Raw genomic sequence first — 16,714 nt, forward strand, 5'->3', positions numbered from 1 at the left:
TTATTTTGATGATTCAAATTTGAATTATGAATTTGTTACTAATTTTTAAGGATTAAAGAAATATATCTCAATCAGAATTGCATTAATTACTCCGTTATTTACTCTTTTACTGTTATTTTCCTTTTTTATAGTCAATTAGTTTGGTAGTTATGTATCTATCGGTTATGTATCCAGACCAAACTTATGTATCATATCCGGGATATTAAGTAATTAATATAAAAATTGGGAGAAAGGGTAATTAGGTAGCAAAGTGTTGGGACTTATGTAGTCGTTTACCCTTTATATTTTAGCTTCCAATTGCTCAATGATTGATTGGTTATATAAACATAGAATATTGTCAAATATTTTGGATTGTCCCAAAATGGGTGTCATTGAAACTGGAATAGTGGTAAGAACAGCAAATCAATAACCAATTTTACTTTCATGCTAACAATATTATTCACATTTCAGTATTATTGTATTGTACACGGCAGGCTAAAGTCATCTAATCTATACAAGGGAGGATCTTGCAAGAAATCTGTGGGCAGGGAAAACAAGAAGTTGTCTTGCGCCTCCCAGCTAAAAAGCGGCTAAAGTTCATCAGGCAGGAGCGCAGGATGAACTCATGCTTGAAAAATTAGTAGATGCCGTTAGTTATCTTGCGCCTCCCAGCTAAAAAGGGAACTTCAATATTCATACATGATAACATATCATATTGTGATGCCATGGAAAATAAACGCTTCTGTAATGAGATATCAACGTGAATATTCACCTAGACTCTACTCTATACTCTAGTGCCTCCGAAGGTACAACTTTGCTTCACCCTGAATGGAAGAAACGCTGTTGGTCGGGAGAAGTAACCCATAAAATTATAAATGATAAAGTTGGAAACTTTCTGGAGGGCACAGTTAGATGAAGTGTCTAAGAAACTAACACAAGGAAGAGGTTAAGGCGAAACAGAAAACTATACTCATCGGAAAGTAGGCAGTGACTGTTCACATATCAGAGCATGCAAACGAAACACTTCAACAATAAGTAAAGGCTCCGTAATTCATCAACAAAAGTAAATCTGACAATGTACTCATTCTAGTTCTCACTTCAAACACATAAGTGAAACTAGCCAGTCCCAGTTTATTGTGTCATATCACTTACTAGACAGGTCTAATTTCACCAGCAGATCCTTTTCCTTTTTAATGGTTAACCAACAGATCTTTCTATTTTTGTGTGTGGGATTAGTAATTAAAGATTTCACAAACAGATTCTTCATTGGAGTATGTTCTGCACCTGGACAATGCAGATGGATATAATGTTTGACTGAAATCAAAGTATAGCAATCAACCAGCCATAAGTGTGCAAAGAAAAATTTTCCGCTTAGGATGTGCTGACAAATATATCCATATCTTATCTGCAGCCTCAGTTGAGTAACAATGCAACACCATCCTCAAAAACATTCAGCTGTTACTAGTTCTGATCCTCTGCCTCAGATTGCTGCAAACGGGTCAAAAATCAATATTGGTGCACAGCTGATTAAGTATACAAATGGCCTGCTACAGTAGTGTGAGCAACGCAATTCAAGAAATATTTCTAATTATATTCTAAACTGAACTAGAGGGAAATTGATTCAGATGATTCATATAGCCAGCCCGAGCTAGTTTGGGATTGAGATGTATCAATATAGATCAGGTCTAAAGTGGAGAAAAAAATATTTTGTAAGTACCAGAATATTAAAGAAGACCACACAATTCGAATAGGGAACGTTCACCATGAAAGTAATTTCATTCAGTATGATGTCCTCAACTGCCAACCGAGTACCACTGGCATAAATTCTGGAAAAGCTGTACTTTGATCCATAACTATGCAGCTTCTTACAATTTTGTATTGTGTTTTTCAGTTTCAGGAAACAAAGAGGGCTGAGGGGTGGGGAACATCAATTAGTGCTTTGATCTTCCGCTCCAACTTGCTGCAAGTGGATTAACATTTCATACTGGTCCAGGGTATTGATTTAAGAAAATTTTCCAGCTACAGGCCTCTATTAGAGAAAAGGATCAATAAGGAAGAAAGTTAAGTCAGCCAGCCAATTTGAAAGTGAAGATTATTCTAGTTTAAGACTGGATTAGCATAGTATAATGCCAGTAGTAGCAGGGGTGGATCTATAGTATCCGGTGGGGCTTACAAGGAAGAAGGTTAAGTCAGCCAGCCAATTCGAAAGTGAAGATTATTCTAGTCTAAGACTGGATTAGCATAGGCTAATGCCATTAGTACTGTAGTAGGCTAATAGCAATTATCACTGGGGCACCCACATATTCCCACAACTACTTGAATCTATAGAATCATCAATGACTGACCCACTTACATAAATTCCACAGAAGAGGCTCAATGCATTCCTAAGCAATGTCAGAAGTTCAAGATTTCTCTTGTATCATTGTCTTTTTTCCTTTGCCATTTTCTACTCTAATTGGAATGAGGTTTGTCCATCTGTTGAGCTTCCTCTTACCTCTCACAGTGTTATTGTCTTTTTGCTTTGTCATTTCCTACTCTACTTTCAAAAGAGTATTTTAGACCGTCATATTACCTTTTCCATGCCATCCTCATCATCAGATGCATCTAATCTCGAGTATAAGGTCTCCTCATCAATCTCCTCAACCATGTCCATATTTTCCTGCAGATTTTTCAGGACTAAATATAAAAAATGAAAGCAAGAGGTGATTGCAGTTTAATGTTTGAAAATATATTTCCAAAAGGAGGAATTTCATACTAGCTCAGACTTCAAGTTTTGAATCTTATCCTGCAACTCTGTTATATGATGCTTTAGTGCCTGGAAGAATTTTTAGCAAAACAACCATGAAGTGAATAATCTCAAGATATCAGACGTGGAACGCATCCACCTGTGTAAGAAAAATGATAGAAAGAATATATTACCTCACATCTTTGAAGTTCAATTGAACAGGCCAATGCTTGTCTCTTAGTCAGAAGATTTTTGGGCCTGAATTCATTAGGACACTGATAATTTTTCCCACGATACAGTATAATTGCATAGCCTTGGGCAGTCTTCTCTATAGATACCAAAAGGCCACCACTTTCAGCCTCAAGGGTAATTGCAATGTGTTTTATTTGTGCTCTACTCCTCTTCTCTGCAATGATCTTTACCAGCTCCCGGTATTTCCAATGTAAATGTATATTCTCTATAGTTCCATCAAAAACATCTCGCCTCCCTGAACCAAAATGTAGTAGTTACGATGAGCTCTATCCTGATAGAACTGTCAGATTGGACACATAGCACCACTTACCTAGAAGCAGAAAAGGTTTCATGTTAAGACCGATATTGCGGAAAAGAAACCTTTCCTCAGCAGATAATACTTCCAAATCAGTTGGCAGTTCAGATGGTTCCCGATTTTCCTGCAATTTACGTAACATATTTTCTGCCTTTTTGACCTTGCCGTTTGCCTGCAGATACCGGTCCAATATTATATATAACAAATAGGAAGAAAGATTCATGTGCATGACATTTTTCTCAGTTTTATTTACAACAACTTACAAGGGCTAGCTTCTCTTCAAGATACTTCACAAGAGAAGCATGCCTTGTGACAGCTGTATCTCTCATCATTTTCTCCCTCTCTTCAATACTAGGTTGGTTTCCCCAGCGTGAAGTGGCTGCCATAGTTTCAGAAAGCGTTCCAGCAACCAATGGCCTTTTAGGAGATCTAGTATCAGAATGAATAGGGGTTGCTGCTCTTTGGCGTGCTTGTTCTTCTTGATTCTGCAAGAAAGTACTTTTTCTCTCTGCTTCTACAAGCGTTTCTGTGACACGAGGTGGCAAGAAATCGTTACCCCTGTAAAAGACAATATAATCCTTATTCCTGGAGAGTAGTGTTCCTCCGGTCAATACCTGTTAAACAAATACGGTTTAATGTCTGATCGACTGAACTTTTACTAAAACATATTTGATAAAGAAACAAGAATGTTTGATAAATAAACTCAACTGAAAAGTTAGACTAAAAGATTATGGAGTACAACAATACACATTCCAACAACAAAATCGAGAAAATGATACCTCACTAAAGCAGCTAACAATGTAATGGCTGGGAAATCTAAGTGCCAGAACAATGTGCAAGTTCAAAGAAAAAGCCAGGAAAATCAAACTTTTTGTCAAAATCGTTTTTCTTATTATACATCCGTTTTCTTTTCCTTCGTTTCAACACTTGCTAGTTCTGCTTTACTTATTATACAGTCTCAATTCTCTAAGAGTGTTTGTAGAGAGCTTTATCTGTTCACCTTAAGTTCTTCCGCCATCCTTTCATTGTTTGTATTTCGCACACCACGTTTTATGGCTATCTTGGCAATAGCGCTTCTTCTCCATAGCTTCGCCATGGCTGCAGCTAAACCTTGTAGTTCTCTGTTCCTTCCTGAATGATGCAGACAATCATTTAGAGGTTAAAAAAGTTTGAAGTTACAGATTCTTCAATAAGAGAACAAGGAAATACTAAAAACCCTTTCCACATACCTAAAGCAAAATGAGGAGGTATAATTCTCGCGGTTCTACGTAGGTACGTCGTTTCTTTATTTTTTAGATTTTGTTTCACTCCATAAGGAAGACGACGAAAAGGAGGTCTATATCCAGGAATAACATCAGGCAACAGATCAGCATCAACAGGCAGTGGTTCACGACCTGACCAATCTTTAAATCTTGGACCAACTTCATCTAGCATCATGTTGAGCTCGATTAAATCAACTATTTCTTCACCAGGCAACTTAGTGAAACCATTTCTTGGCTTTTCAGCAGCTTCATTTAGGCATTTGACTCCAAGGCTTTGACAGATATCATTCTTTGAATACTCCGATTCATCAATATCATGGTTTTTTGAAGTAAATGATTGTACACAAGTAAGCTTGTACGATATTCCTCTGTATAACACTATGGAACTGCCTGATCTCCAAATCACCAATCCTCCAGTTCTATGCTAACAACGTGCAAAGTATAACAGACGTAAGATATTACAATATTTAAATGTATACAATTGGAGAATATAACTGTTTATGCACAAAATATTAGAACCAGAAACTTCAAATTGACATATTCAGCAGATATAAATGTATGTATAGGACATTTACCCATTAATAAGAACCAACCTCTAGAATTTCATGTGTCCTTTTCATATTATGTGAAGGAGGACCTTCAAATCTCAATTTAACAATCTCATCCACTTTCCACTTGTCGTGAATAGAGTCAACAAGTTCCTGTGTTACACCAGCTGATCCAACCTTTATTCTCTCCACCATCCTCAATGCTGCGTTCCTAAGCCTCTTCAGTTGAGCGTCGGGGATCAATTTCACTGCCGATTCTGCATTACTTTTTTTCAACTTGTCTACTGCCACACCTTCCCATGACAATCTTACAAAATCTTTAACATAAGTAATCCCCTTGTCAAAATCTCCTTCATGAGCTTGAACCTCATATCTATGTATTGCAACCTTTGATTCCAATTTGATATCTTTCTCATCTTTTCCTGAATAAAAATCTAATTCCTCAATAGATTTACCAAGAGTGGTGCTGCTTTCATCAAGCAGGGACTTTTTGGGTTGTTTTCCATGAACCCAAGGAGCTAAATTTACCTTAACTCTTGAACTAGAACTTACTGAATCATTTACTACTGGATTTTCTTCGGTTCCCTCAGAAAACTGCACTACAACATCAGAATTTCCTTGTTGCCAAGGGAATTTATCCCTCAATGAAGTGGGTTTAATAGACCATTTACCATGAACTTGTTCAAGAAAGCTTAGTCTGGGTTTTCTCTTCTTCTTTGTCTGATTGATTTGCTTTTCTTTGTCCGAATGAATTGTTTGAGGAGAAGAAGAATAAATCCTTAGTATATTTTTAGCTTGAATTTTGGGTAAGGGAATTGGAAATTGAGGTTGTTTGGAACAAGGGTAAGTGAAAGGAGGAGAAATGTAATCAAACGACAATGGTGTAGAGCCCATAGCGGCCATGAACAACTGTTGTGTCTTCCTGATATCTTCATCGCCAACTGGAGATTCAAAAGTGATAAATAAGTGTGGATAATTAAGTTTTAATAATTGGTTATGAGGTAAAAGCAATTTTTTTTTTAGCTTTTTATTTTTATATTATTGCTTCAATAATTAAAAAAATTATCTTAATAACTAGATAAGTTATTATTATTATAAATGTATTTACATTATACTAAATATCTCAACAATATAGATAATATCTAGTTGATATCTGGTGGATATAAAATCATCTTCAAGATCCCAAGAAAATCCTCGTGAGAAATAAAGCAGTCTCCTTTCTTCTTTCTATTTATCCTCGTTATTCTTATTTTATATTTCATAACACGTTATCAGCACAATATTCTGTCTTTAAATATTACTTTGAAAATATCGTGAGGTCTACAAGAAGGGAAAATTTCCTTCTTGTAAATTACTCTAAATCGAAAAAATACATGCTCTAAATTGTTGATTTCATGATTGGTTAAAACTAAGGAAGTGATTAGTATGTTTTCAATTCTTTATGAGATCTGTTAGTACGTTATAAGTATTACATGACAAAAGATAAAGTGGTCAATACACATCTAAGTATTTGAGATTTTTGCCTACTTTTAATTTAATAATTTTATCAATATCTTGCTAAGTTATTATGTATACGTAGTAGTATATAATAGCTATTTTGATGCTTATTTTCATCATGATTATACTAATGATAATATGATCGGTTCAAGTTCCATTGATTTATGCCTAAGACGCCTTTATATGGATAAAACGTTAAGTTTAAATCTCAGTGCACCAGATTCATGATATTATGATGGCTAAGATAAAATAATGTGTATTTGGTGAAAAGTTATGAATAAACCTATCTCATTAAATATAGTGAATGTGATATTTTCCCTTCTATTAAGTGAATGTGGTTGCAATATATGATAGGTCTAAAAGATGACAATTTGCTCCATTCTTAAAAGTGAATGTGGTAGCAATATATGATATACTTTGAAAGATATGTATGTCTCGATGTGCTCCTGAAATAGCAGCATCATGAAGAGATGAGGTTATAAGCTATCAGAATTTGATCGGCTTAAGACACGATTATATTTTATTCCTAGAATATAATAAGCTTATTAATGCAAACGTGCACTTGATTGTGATGGTATCATAACTCACCTCCGAAAGAGGCTGAAAAATTGAGAAGAGTTATTTTGAAATCTACTTCTAAAATAGTAAATCTGAAATTTATTCATGTAATAGTAAATTTGAAATTTACTAACGTAAAAGATACATGTCATGGTAAACTTGGAGTTTACTAGAATAAAAGTTCATAAATTGACATAAACGATTGTGAAATCCCAAAGATGTGCATACTGAGTATTGAACATATATTGAAGAATTATAAAATTCTTCATTACTCTTAATATGTTTGTTCTCATGATAAGTTGGTTAAACCAACTAATTTTGGGTTTGGATCCCTTAAAATCTGAAAAGTATAAAAGATGAATAAGGGTCCGCTCAACTATCATGTGATTGATGATCACATGTGTGTTTCTTGTTAACCTATATTTTGACATTCATAAAGTTGCTTGCTCAATAAAATTGAGATAAGAACATAATATTCAAATCGCATAATCAAGACAATTCATCTTGATGATGATGGTTTAGCGTTGAATGCCTTCAATAAATAGTTGAATCATTGCTAATGAGAACAAGTTTCATGTGTTAATTTGAAATATGATATATGATATACAAAAGTACTTGTATGCATCAAACCAATAAATTATGATTAACTCCTCTCAAAGTTGGTTCTGAGTCAGAAACCACACGTCATTTATCTAATAATTTTGATGTGTGGTATACGATTAATGAATATATCATAATGTACAAAGATGGATTTCTCAAAGAAGATAGAGGATTTATATTAGTTTTCCTAATATAAGGGGGAGATTATAAGCAGCTATGAAATATGTTAGGAATTACCATCAGATCCTCATTCAAAAGATGATTCAAGTCAAATACCAGAAGCATCTGTTGACTCAAATATAGTATCGTATTTAAGCTACAAGTATTCCTATTTTGCCTTCTTAAAGGACAAAACTACGCATGCATGAAACGTGATAGACTAATCGGTTCCAAATGAAATAATCCTTGAAAAATAAGGAGCAAATAATCATAACAAGAAGGCAACATACTCTTGAAGAGCCTACGACATAACACTTCATAAAACCTTATGAAAGGTTCAGGTACCTGAAAATAATGAAGTGATGAGATCTCAAAATGTTATGTCACATTATGAACTGATACAGAATGATATATCATCAATATCTTTGATATAATATTGGCATAATATTGTGAAAGATTACGAGGATCTGAATTCTACGTTTATTTAAGTATGCTGACATAGAAACATTTATCAAGTGACATGAAAGGATGCATCTTAGTAAGTGTAAAACTGATTTGATTTGCAGTCCAGACACTTGAAGATGACACACATATTGACATTCTCATTTGGACAAAAATTTATTTGAAAATCCCTAAAGGATTCAAAATTCCTGAAGCATATAAAGTTTCTGGGAAACTTATTTATTATCCTTATAAAGGATAAATTAATGGTCTGAATATTGTTGAAACTCTTGAAGAGTTTTCAAAAGTAACAGATTATTTACTGAAATGAAGAATATACCAATTTGGATTGGTTATAAAGTACAATATCTTAGTACAATTGATGTACTAGTGTATCTTACACATACTACAAGGCCTGATATAGCCTTTTCAGTCAATTTTGTTAGCAAGGTAGATTTCTGCTCCTACTAGGAGACATCTAAATGGGATAAAAGACATGAGCTTATTTTATTCTAAAGATTGCAGTTCCGAGTTTATTGGTCATGCTAATGTTGGGTACTTATTTGACCTACATAAAGTTTGGTCTCAAATATGTTATGTGTTCATATGTGGTGATACTGCCATATTTTGGAGATATACAAAGTAGTCTATCGTAGTTACTTCATCGAATCATACTGAGATAATAGTTATTCATGAAACAAGCCGAGAATGTGTATGGTGGAGGTCCATGATACATCTCATTCAAGGAAAATGTGATTTGAAATGTGATAATGTACCCACAATTTTATACGGAGATAATACATCATGCATAACACATCTTAATGAAGGATTCATAAAAAGAGATAGAACGAAACACACTTCATCAAAGTTTTTCTACATATATGAGCTACAAAAGAAATGACGATATTAATGTACAATAGATTCGTTCAAGTGATAATGTGGCTGATTTATTCACTAAGTCTCTTTTAGCTACAAATTTTAAGAAGATGGTGTACAAGATTGGGATGTAAAGGCTCAAAGATGTTCTCATTAGGAGGAGTTAATATGCGTTGTACTCTTTTTTCCTTTCAAAATTTTGTTCCACTGAGTTTTCCTTGTAAGGTTTTTAATAAGGCAGCCTATATGTGTCTTGTTAGAGATGTGTACTCTTTTTCATTCACTGAATTTTTTTCTTGCTATTTTTTATTAGGGTTTAACGAGGCATATTATCTATCAATTAGACATTCAAGAGTAAGTGTTATAAATATATTTACTTTATAGTGAATGTCTATCAAGAACATAGATAAGATCAATCAAGATCTAGTTGATATCTACTAGGATATGAAATATATATCTTTTAGAGAGAAACTAAGAGTATTTTCCCCTATAAATAGAGGGATTTTGTTCATTGTATCCTCAATCTTATGATCTCTCAAGAGAAATAAAGAAGCCTCCTCTTTTCCCTCTCTATTTAATCTTGTTATTCTTACTTTATGCTTTATAACAGTTTGATAATTATGTAAACTTATTAGATAATTTAGAGAAAATACTCTAGTACCACCTTGAACTATACGCGAAAAGGTTGAGACACACCCAAACTTTAGGAGAGTCCCATTACCCCCTGGACTAATTAAAATTGTATTTTTGACAACCTTAGTACCTACATGGCACAACACACTGAAGGGTCCACATAGGCATATGTGTGTGCCACGTATGTGCCACGTAGGCACTAAAGCTGTCAAAAATATGATTTTAATTAGTTCAGGGGGGTAATAGGACCCTCCTAAAGTTCGGGTGTGTCTCAGCTTATTCGCGTATAGTTTAAGGTGTTAGTAAAATATTTTCTATAATTTAATAATTATTGAGATAATTAATGCAGTTATCGAATAATTATGTGCAGTTATTTGAAGGAAATTACATGGTATAATCCAAAAGTAGGTGACTTTGGATTTTTGACCTTGTCTTCAAAAATTAGTCTTCCTTCTTTGTTATGTATAGTACAATTATATTTTTGCCCCTCTACACCTCAAATAAAACTTTTTCATTCTTATTTATCTCTCAACTTCTATTTTATTTTATTTTTACTTTTTTTACCTTAACTTTTAATTTTTTTTCTTGTTTTAATTCATTTGTTTCAACTTATATTTTTCTTTTACTTTTTTGTCTCAAATATTATTTATTCTTTATTTCTCTCTCTTTTTTAATTTATTGATCTCAATCTTTATTTTATTTTTTTAATCATTTCTCATTTCTCATTTTTTTTCATTTTTCTCAAACTTTATTTTTATTTTTTTTCTTCTCATGTTTGTTTTTCTCATTTTTTTTTTTTTTACTTTTTTGATTATTTATTATTTTCTTTTTTCTTAGCCTTTATTTTTTTCTTGTCTTTTTTTTTTCTTTTTTGCTCAATCTCTTTTTTTTTCTTTCTCTATTTTGTTTGTTCACTTTTTGTTTTTTCTCGACTTCTATTATATTTTGCTAATAAATAAAAAGTTGGATAATCCGTAAAGGAATTTGTTTTTAACATCAAAGCAAATGTAGGGGCATGACTTGTTGTTAGGAAGTCCTTTGGGATAAGTTTTACCTCTAAGGTAAAAATTATAGAACAACACATAAATCAAGATACAATATGGTAGTGTCAAGTCTTGCTTGTGGAGCATAACTTCTTATTTGAAAATCCTTGAGTTGAATCTTGCTTCTACGACAAGAGTTATAGAACATCTCATAAATCAAGAAACAATGTGGTAGTGTCAACATTTGTCCATTGGACGTAACTTGTTCTTTTGGTAGGTTCTTGGGCTAAGTCTTGTCTTAGAGGCAAGACTAATAGAGCATCACATAAATCAAGACACACTGTGATAGTGTCAACTCTTGTCCATGGGGTATAACTTTTTGGCTAAGTCTTGCCTCTAAGGCAAGAGTTATAGAATATCTGATAAATCAAGACATGATTTGGTAGTGTCAACTCTTGCCTATGTGATGTAACTTGCGGTTTGAAAGTCCTTGGACTAATTTGTGCCTCTAAGGCAAGAGTTATAGAACATCTCATAAATCAAGACATAATGTGGTAGTGTCACCTCTTACCCATGTGGCATAACATGATGTTTAAAAGTCCTTAATTTATAAAACATCTCATAAATTAAGACATGCTATGATAATATTGAATCTTACCCATAGAGTGTAACTTATTATTTAGAAGTTCTTGGGCTAAGTCTTGCCTCTAAGGCAAGAGTTATAGAATATCTTATAAATCAAAACATAATGTGATAGTGTCAATTCTTACCCATGGGAAATAACTTGTTGTTTAAAAGTCCTTAGGTTAAGTCTTTCCTCTAAAACAAGAGCTATAGAATATCTCATAAACTAAAACACAATGTGATAATGTCAACTCTTGCCTATAGGGCATAACTTGTTGCTTGAAAGTTCTTGGTCTAAGTCTTGCCTCTTAGCGAAGAGTTATAAAGTATCTCATAAATCAATACACAATGTGGTGGTGTCAACTCTTGTCCATGGGGCATAACTTGTTAATTGATGGTACTTGGGTTGAGTTGTACTTCTAAGACAAGAGTTATGGAGCATTTCTTAAGTAAAAAAACATAATATGTTAGTGTTGACTATTGGCCAATATACGTAGCTTATTTTAAAATTCTTGGAATAAGTCGTACCCCTAAGGCAAGAGTTGTATAACATCTCATAAATAAAGATATAACACAGTAGTATCAACTCTTACCCTTGGGGCATAATTTATTGTTTGAAAGTCCTTGAGCTAAGTCTTGCCTCTAAGGTAAGAGTTGTAGAACATCTCATAAATGAAGATATAACATAATAGTGTCAATTCTTGCCCATAGGCCATAATTTGTTGTTTGAAAGTCCTTGAGCTAAGTCTTGCCTCTAAAGCAAGAGTTGTAGAACATCTCATAAATGAAAACATTATGTAATATAGTCAACTCTTGTCTGTGGGGCATAATTTGTTGTTAGAAAGTCTTTGAGTTAGCCTAGCCTCTAAGGTAATAGTTATAGAACATCTCATAAATCAAAACACAATGTGATATTGTCAACTTTTGCTCAAGAAACATAACTTCTTGTTTGAAAGTATGTCAACTTTTGCCCATGAAACGTAACTTCTTGTTTGAAAGTGTGTCAACTCTTGTCCCTGAAACTTAACTTCTTGTTTGAAAGTCATAAGCCTTGCCTCTACAATGTGGCAGTGTCAACTCTTACTCATGAAGCGTAACTTGATTGAAAGAAATCGAAGAAAAGAAAAAAAATGATAAAAATTGTGAAAAAAAGAAAAATTAAAAATCAAAGAAATTAAAAAAAAATTAAGAAATATAGAAGCTAAGGGAAGAAAAGAAAGAAAAAGTTGAGAAAAAAGAAAAAAGAAAAAGTTGAGAAAAAAGAAAAAAATAGACAAAACAAAAATAAAAATTGCAAATTTTTTTAAAAAGAATAAAAATAATAATAATAAAAAAAGTAGAAAAAAATTTAAAAATTTAAAATATAAGCTGAGAGGAGAAAAGAAAAAAAAAGTAAGGAGTTGAGAAAAATTAAATAGCAAAAAAATAAAAAAATAAAATAAAAATTAAAGTAAAATAAAAAAAGAGAATTTTTTTTCCTTAAAAAATAGAAGTTGAGAAGAGAAAAGGGAAAAAAAAATAAAAATTGAGAAAAACTAAAAAGAGAGAGAGAGAGAAAAAAGAAAAGATAAAAACTAAAGTAAAATAAAAAAGAGAAAAAAATAAAATTTGAAAGATAAATAAGTATGAAGTTGTTTAGAAATATTTGAGATATTGAGGGGCAAATAAGTAATCGTGCTATATAAAAATAGAAGGGAGACTAGTTTTATTAGACCATTCTTATGAGAACAAAAAACAAAATCATCCATTATAATGATCATTTATGTAGTTTACACGTTATTTAAACAACTTGACCCATTAATATTGTAGAACCACTTGTTTCTCTTAATTAATTAGAGAGTGGAGAGACATCCTCAACTCATTTTTCCAACTTGGGTACTCGCTCAATTTGTGAAGTTAATTTCTCATATAATCATTTAACTAGTTGAATTATCCACTAAGATAATATTTAATTTTTTTTCTTGGAAAATATGATTATTAGATTTATAAATATACCTCAGTAACTTTGATTTTTTTTAAAGAAAATGTGATCATCAAATTATGCATATAAGGTAAAAATTAACCAAAAAGTTAAATTTTTAAAGGAATTTTATATGTACCTTTTAGGATTTATTTTGACTCATAATTATTAATCCATTATATATAATTTATTTGGCCCATTTCAAATTATTTTTTAATAAAATAAATTAAATTCCTGTAATTAGAACAAAATGGAAGTGCAATCTTTCGTTAAAAAGCATATAAATGTATTTTTTTTTTTAACGAAAGATTATATACTTATCATTTTAATTTTTTTTTTTTTTGGTTTAAAATCCATTTAATTATAGAATTTATTGTATTTCGGATGTCCAAAGATAGATAGTAGTTATGCATTTATGATGTTTTCCTTTTAAGCTAATCTTTATTTCATTTAAAAAAAAAAACCTCTTAAATACCAAATTCTTTTAATTGCAAATTTGAAATTAATATGCAGGCAAAAAAAAAAAGGAATAGAAGAAGAAGGAGAAGATGATATGATTTTTCTTGAAAAAATCATTTTAAATTACTCCTCCATTTTTCTCTAGTTACACAAATATAATTCATTTTATTAAAAGCACATTTGAAATAGTTAAATAATTTTTATATAATACATTAATGAGTACTGGGTCTAAAAAATAAGTACTTAAAACATATATGTATGAAATTCCATTAAGAATTTATTTTTATCTTTAGTTTTTACCTTGTTAGAAATATGTACATAATTTAATGGCCATATTTTTTCAAAAAAATTCAAAAATTACTTTAATGAGATATTTCTGGAACATATTTTTCTAAGGATTTCAAAAGTTACTTTAGTGGGATACTTATACAAGTTTAGTGATCATTGAGGAATTGATTCCAATTTGTGTGGTTTTATTTTTCAAAATTCAAACTGTATAAAATTTGATTAGATCCTTGAGTTGTGTATTTATTTTAGATCTAAATTATTTAATTATTATAATCCACCCATCATAATCCTAAAATTTGCTTACTTTTTTTTGATGACCATGGCTGCGACGGCCACTAAAGAACACCCCTTCCATCCCCCTCTCTCTCCCATGACAAGTATCAGACAACTACAATGTTGTAATGACCCTCCAGGTCATTTTTCACATTTTCACACCTTTTCGTTGTTTTGATTTTTTCTATAGCTACCCTAAATTATTTGTGAGTTGCTAGAGGTGGCAGATAGATTACTGGGCAGTTTATTTGATTTTTAGAGCCAATCCCTTTATTTGAAGTCATCGTTGGTAAATATTGGTTGTCGGGCATTACCTTCAGGTTAACAACCTCGTATGTCAATTCTAACAGTTCAATCAGATCCAAAATGTCGATTTTAGGTTGGGGGACCTTTGATTCTGGTTCCAAGGCTTTCAGACTCATCTCGAACTATTGGACGGATTTTGGTAAAAGTGGCCTTTGGATATGGGCCCCACATTTTATCGAAATGACTCCAGATGAAAATTTTAAAAGTGTTGAGTCCAAAATATCGAATTTGCTAGGATATCATAGTTTGTTTGTGTTCACGAAATTTTGAACGAATCCAGAGGGATTGATAGAAACATAGAAAAAACTAAGTTTCAACTAGTGCAGCCACTTAAGCAGACCTTTGGTTGCTTTAGCGACCAAGAAAGTCGCTTTAGCCCAAGAGAGTCGCTTTAGTGGCCAAGCTGTCTTCCCGCCCCACTTCCCCAAGTCACTTTAGTAGATGTTACTTAAGCGATGTATTATTTGCTTAAGTAAAGGTCGACCTGGGGATAGGGTCGCTTAAGCGACCATGTGCCACTTTAGCGATGATCACTTAAGCGTCATATGGTCGCTTAAGCGGTAACTACAAGGGAACTTATTTCACCTTTCGCCCATTTTCTCCTATTTCTCTCAAGCTCCAAGTCCATCAAAAACCCTAGAATGCTTAGAAAATTGGGACATTGATCCTTGAGTGATCGTGGGCTATTGGTGAGCTAGGGAAAGTCATTTTATCATCTTAATCCTTGTAAGTTTCTATTTAATTCTTGATTTAATTCTTCGATTTAGTCATAAATCCTCAGCTTCTTGATGGGTTGGTGTTGGTGTCTTTTGGGCTCAAAAGTTACTCATTCTTGAGGATAAATGATCCTTGAGCATAGAGGGACGTGTTGACGATTTCAAAGTTATGATTCCGTAAGCGAGCCCCACATGGAATTTTGACTTCATGTGGATGAATCCGTCGGAATTCTATGGGTCCAAGTCTGATGAGGATCCACGGTTGTTTTTAGAGGAGGTGCGGAAAATTACTCAGGTGATGCATGTAACTGAGGAACATAGTGTGGAGTTGGCTGCGTATAGGTGGAAAGACCTTGTTTATAACTGGGTTGTTTCTTGGAGGAAAGGTAGAGGTGAGGGAGCTGTCCCTACAACTTGGCAAGAGTTCCAGGATGCATTCCTGGATAAGTTTTTCCCTTTGGAGATGAGGGAGGCGAAGATGGAAGAGTTTATGAACCTGCGATAGGGCTCTATGACTATTAGGGAGTACTATCTAAAGTTCAATCAGTTATCCAAGTATGCTCCTGACTTAGTGGCTGATACTCGAGCTAGTATGAGTAAGTTTGTGACTGAAGTGTCTAGTTATGTGGTTAAGGAGTGTAGGTCTGCTATGCTGAATAGTGAGATAAATCTTTCTAGGCTGATGACTCATGCCCAACAGATTGAGGCAGATAAGATTAAGAAGAGAGATAGAATAAAAGAGAATAAGAGAGCTAGGTCTGAGCAGCACGAACAGGGTCAGACTAGATCGCAGGGAGGGAGTCGCCCTCAGTATCAGGATCGTTCGTCTATGTCAGCACCGTCATCTGCTAGTGCTCCCGTTCCCAGAGGTAGGCAGGAGCAAGGTAGCAGGTCATATGAATCCATGTCCCAGTAAAGTACTGGCAGTAAGCCAAATCGTCCCTGTGTCCTAAGTGTGGTAGGGCTCATTCGAGTGACTGTTGGGGTGAGAAGAGGGGTTGTTTCCGGTGTGGTGACATGGGTCACAGAGTTAGATATTGTCCACAGGATGGACAAGGGCATCGTGACTATCGCCCTCAGACCCAGACTTAGACTGTTAGTGCTCCGGTTCCAGCGACTCGCCCAGCCCCAACTTAGGGCGCCTCTTCTAGCAATGCTAGCGGGCAGCTCTAGAATAGATTCTATACTTTACCGTCCCACCAGGAAAAGGAGGACTCTCCCGATGTTGTTACTGGTATGCTTCATATATTTTAGTTTGATGTGTATGCTTTGTTGGATCC

The 16,714-nt window shown here is 33.5% G+C and overlaps 1 protein-coding gene across 1 annotated transcript; it reads right to left on the bottom strand.

Moving 5' to 3' along the window:
• Positions 1-1,011: 1,011 nt before the first annotated feature.
• On the bottom strand, positions 1,012-6,030 carry LOC107877874 (CRM-domain containing factor CFM3, chloroplastic/mitochondrial). The gene is made up of 9 exons (XM_016724655.2): positions 5,107-6,030; positions 4,481-4,937; positions 4,252-4,382; positions 3,515-3,865; positions 3,267-3,423; positions 2,899-3,191; positions 2,735-2,794; positions 2,552-2,638; positions 1,012-1,467 (listed from the first exon to the last, which is right to left on the bottom strand). The coding sequence occupies exons 1-9, from the start codon at positions 5,962-5,964 to the stop codon at positions 1,441-1,443; spliced, it is 2,421 nt and encodes an 806-aa protein (XP_016580141.1). The 5' UTR covers positions 5,965-6,030; the 3' UTR covers positions 1,012-1,440.
• Between the last annotated feature and the right edge of the window lie 10,684 nt (positions 6,031-16,714).

This window comes from Capsicum annuum, chromosome 7 (assembly GCF_002878395.1).
Source record: "Capsicum annuum cultivar UCD-10X-F1 chromosome 7, UCD10Xv1.1, whole genome shotgun sequence".
NCBI lineage: Eukaryota > Viridiplantae > Streptophyta > Magnoliopsida > Solanales > Solanaceae > Capsicum > Capsicum annuum.

Bases quoted from the DNA above. Each gene is read 5' to 3' on its own strand.
- LOC107877874 (XM_016724655.2), bottom strand. From the start codon at position 5,964: ATGGCCGCTATGGGCTCTACACCATTGTCGTTTGATTACATTTCTCCT. The intron at 4,938-5,106 runs GTTGGTTCTTAT...GCACGTTGTTAG, and splicing joins GGACACATGAAATTCTAGAG to CATAGAACTGGAGGATTGGT. The intron at 3,866-4,251 runs GTGAACAGATAA...TTTGTTTAACAG, and splicing joins GGATGGCGGAAGAACTTAAG to GTATTGACCGGAGGAACACT.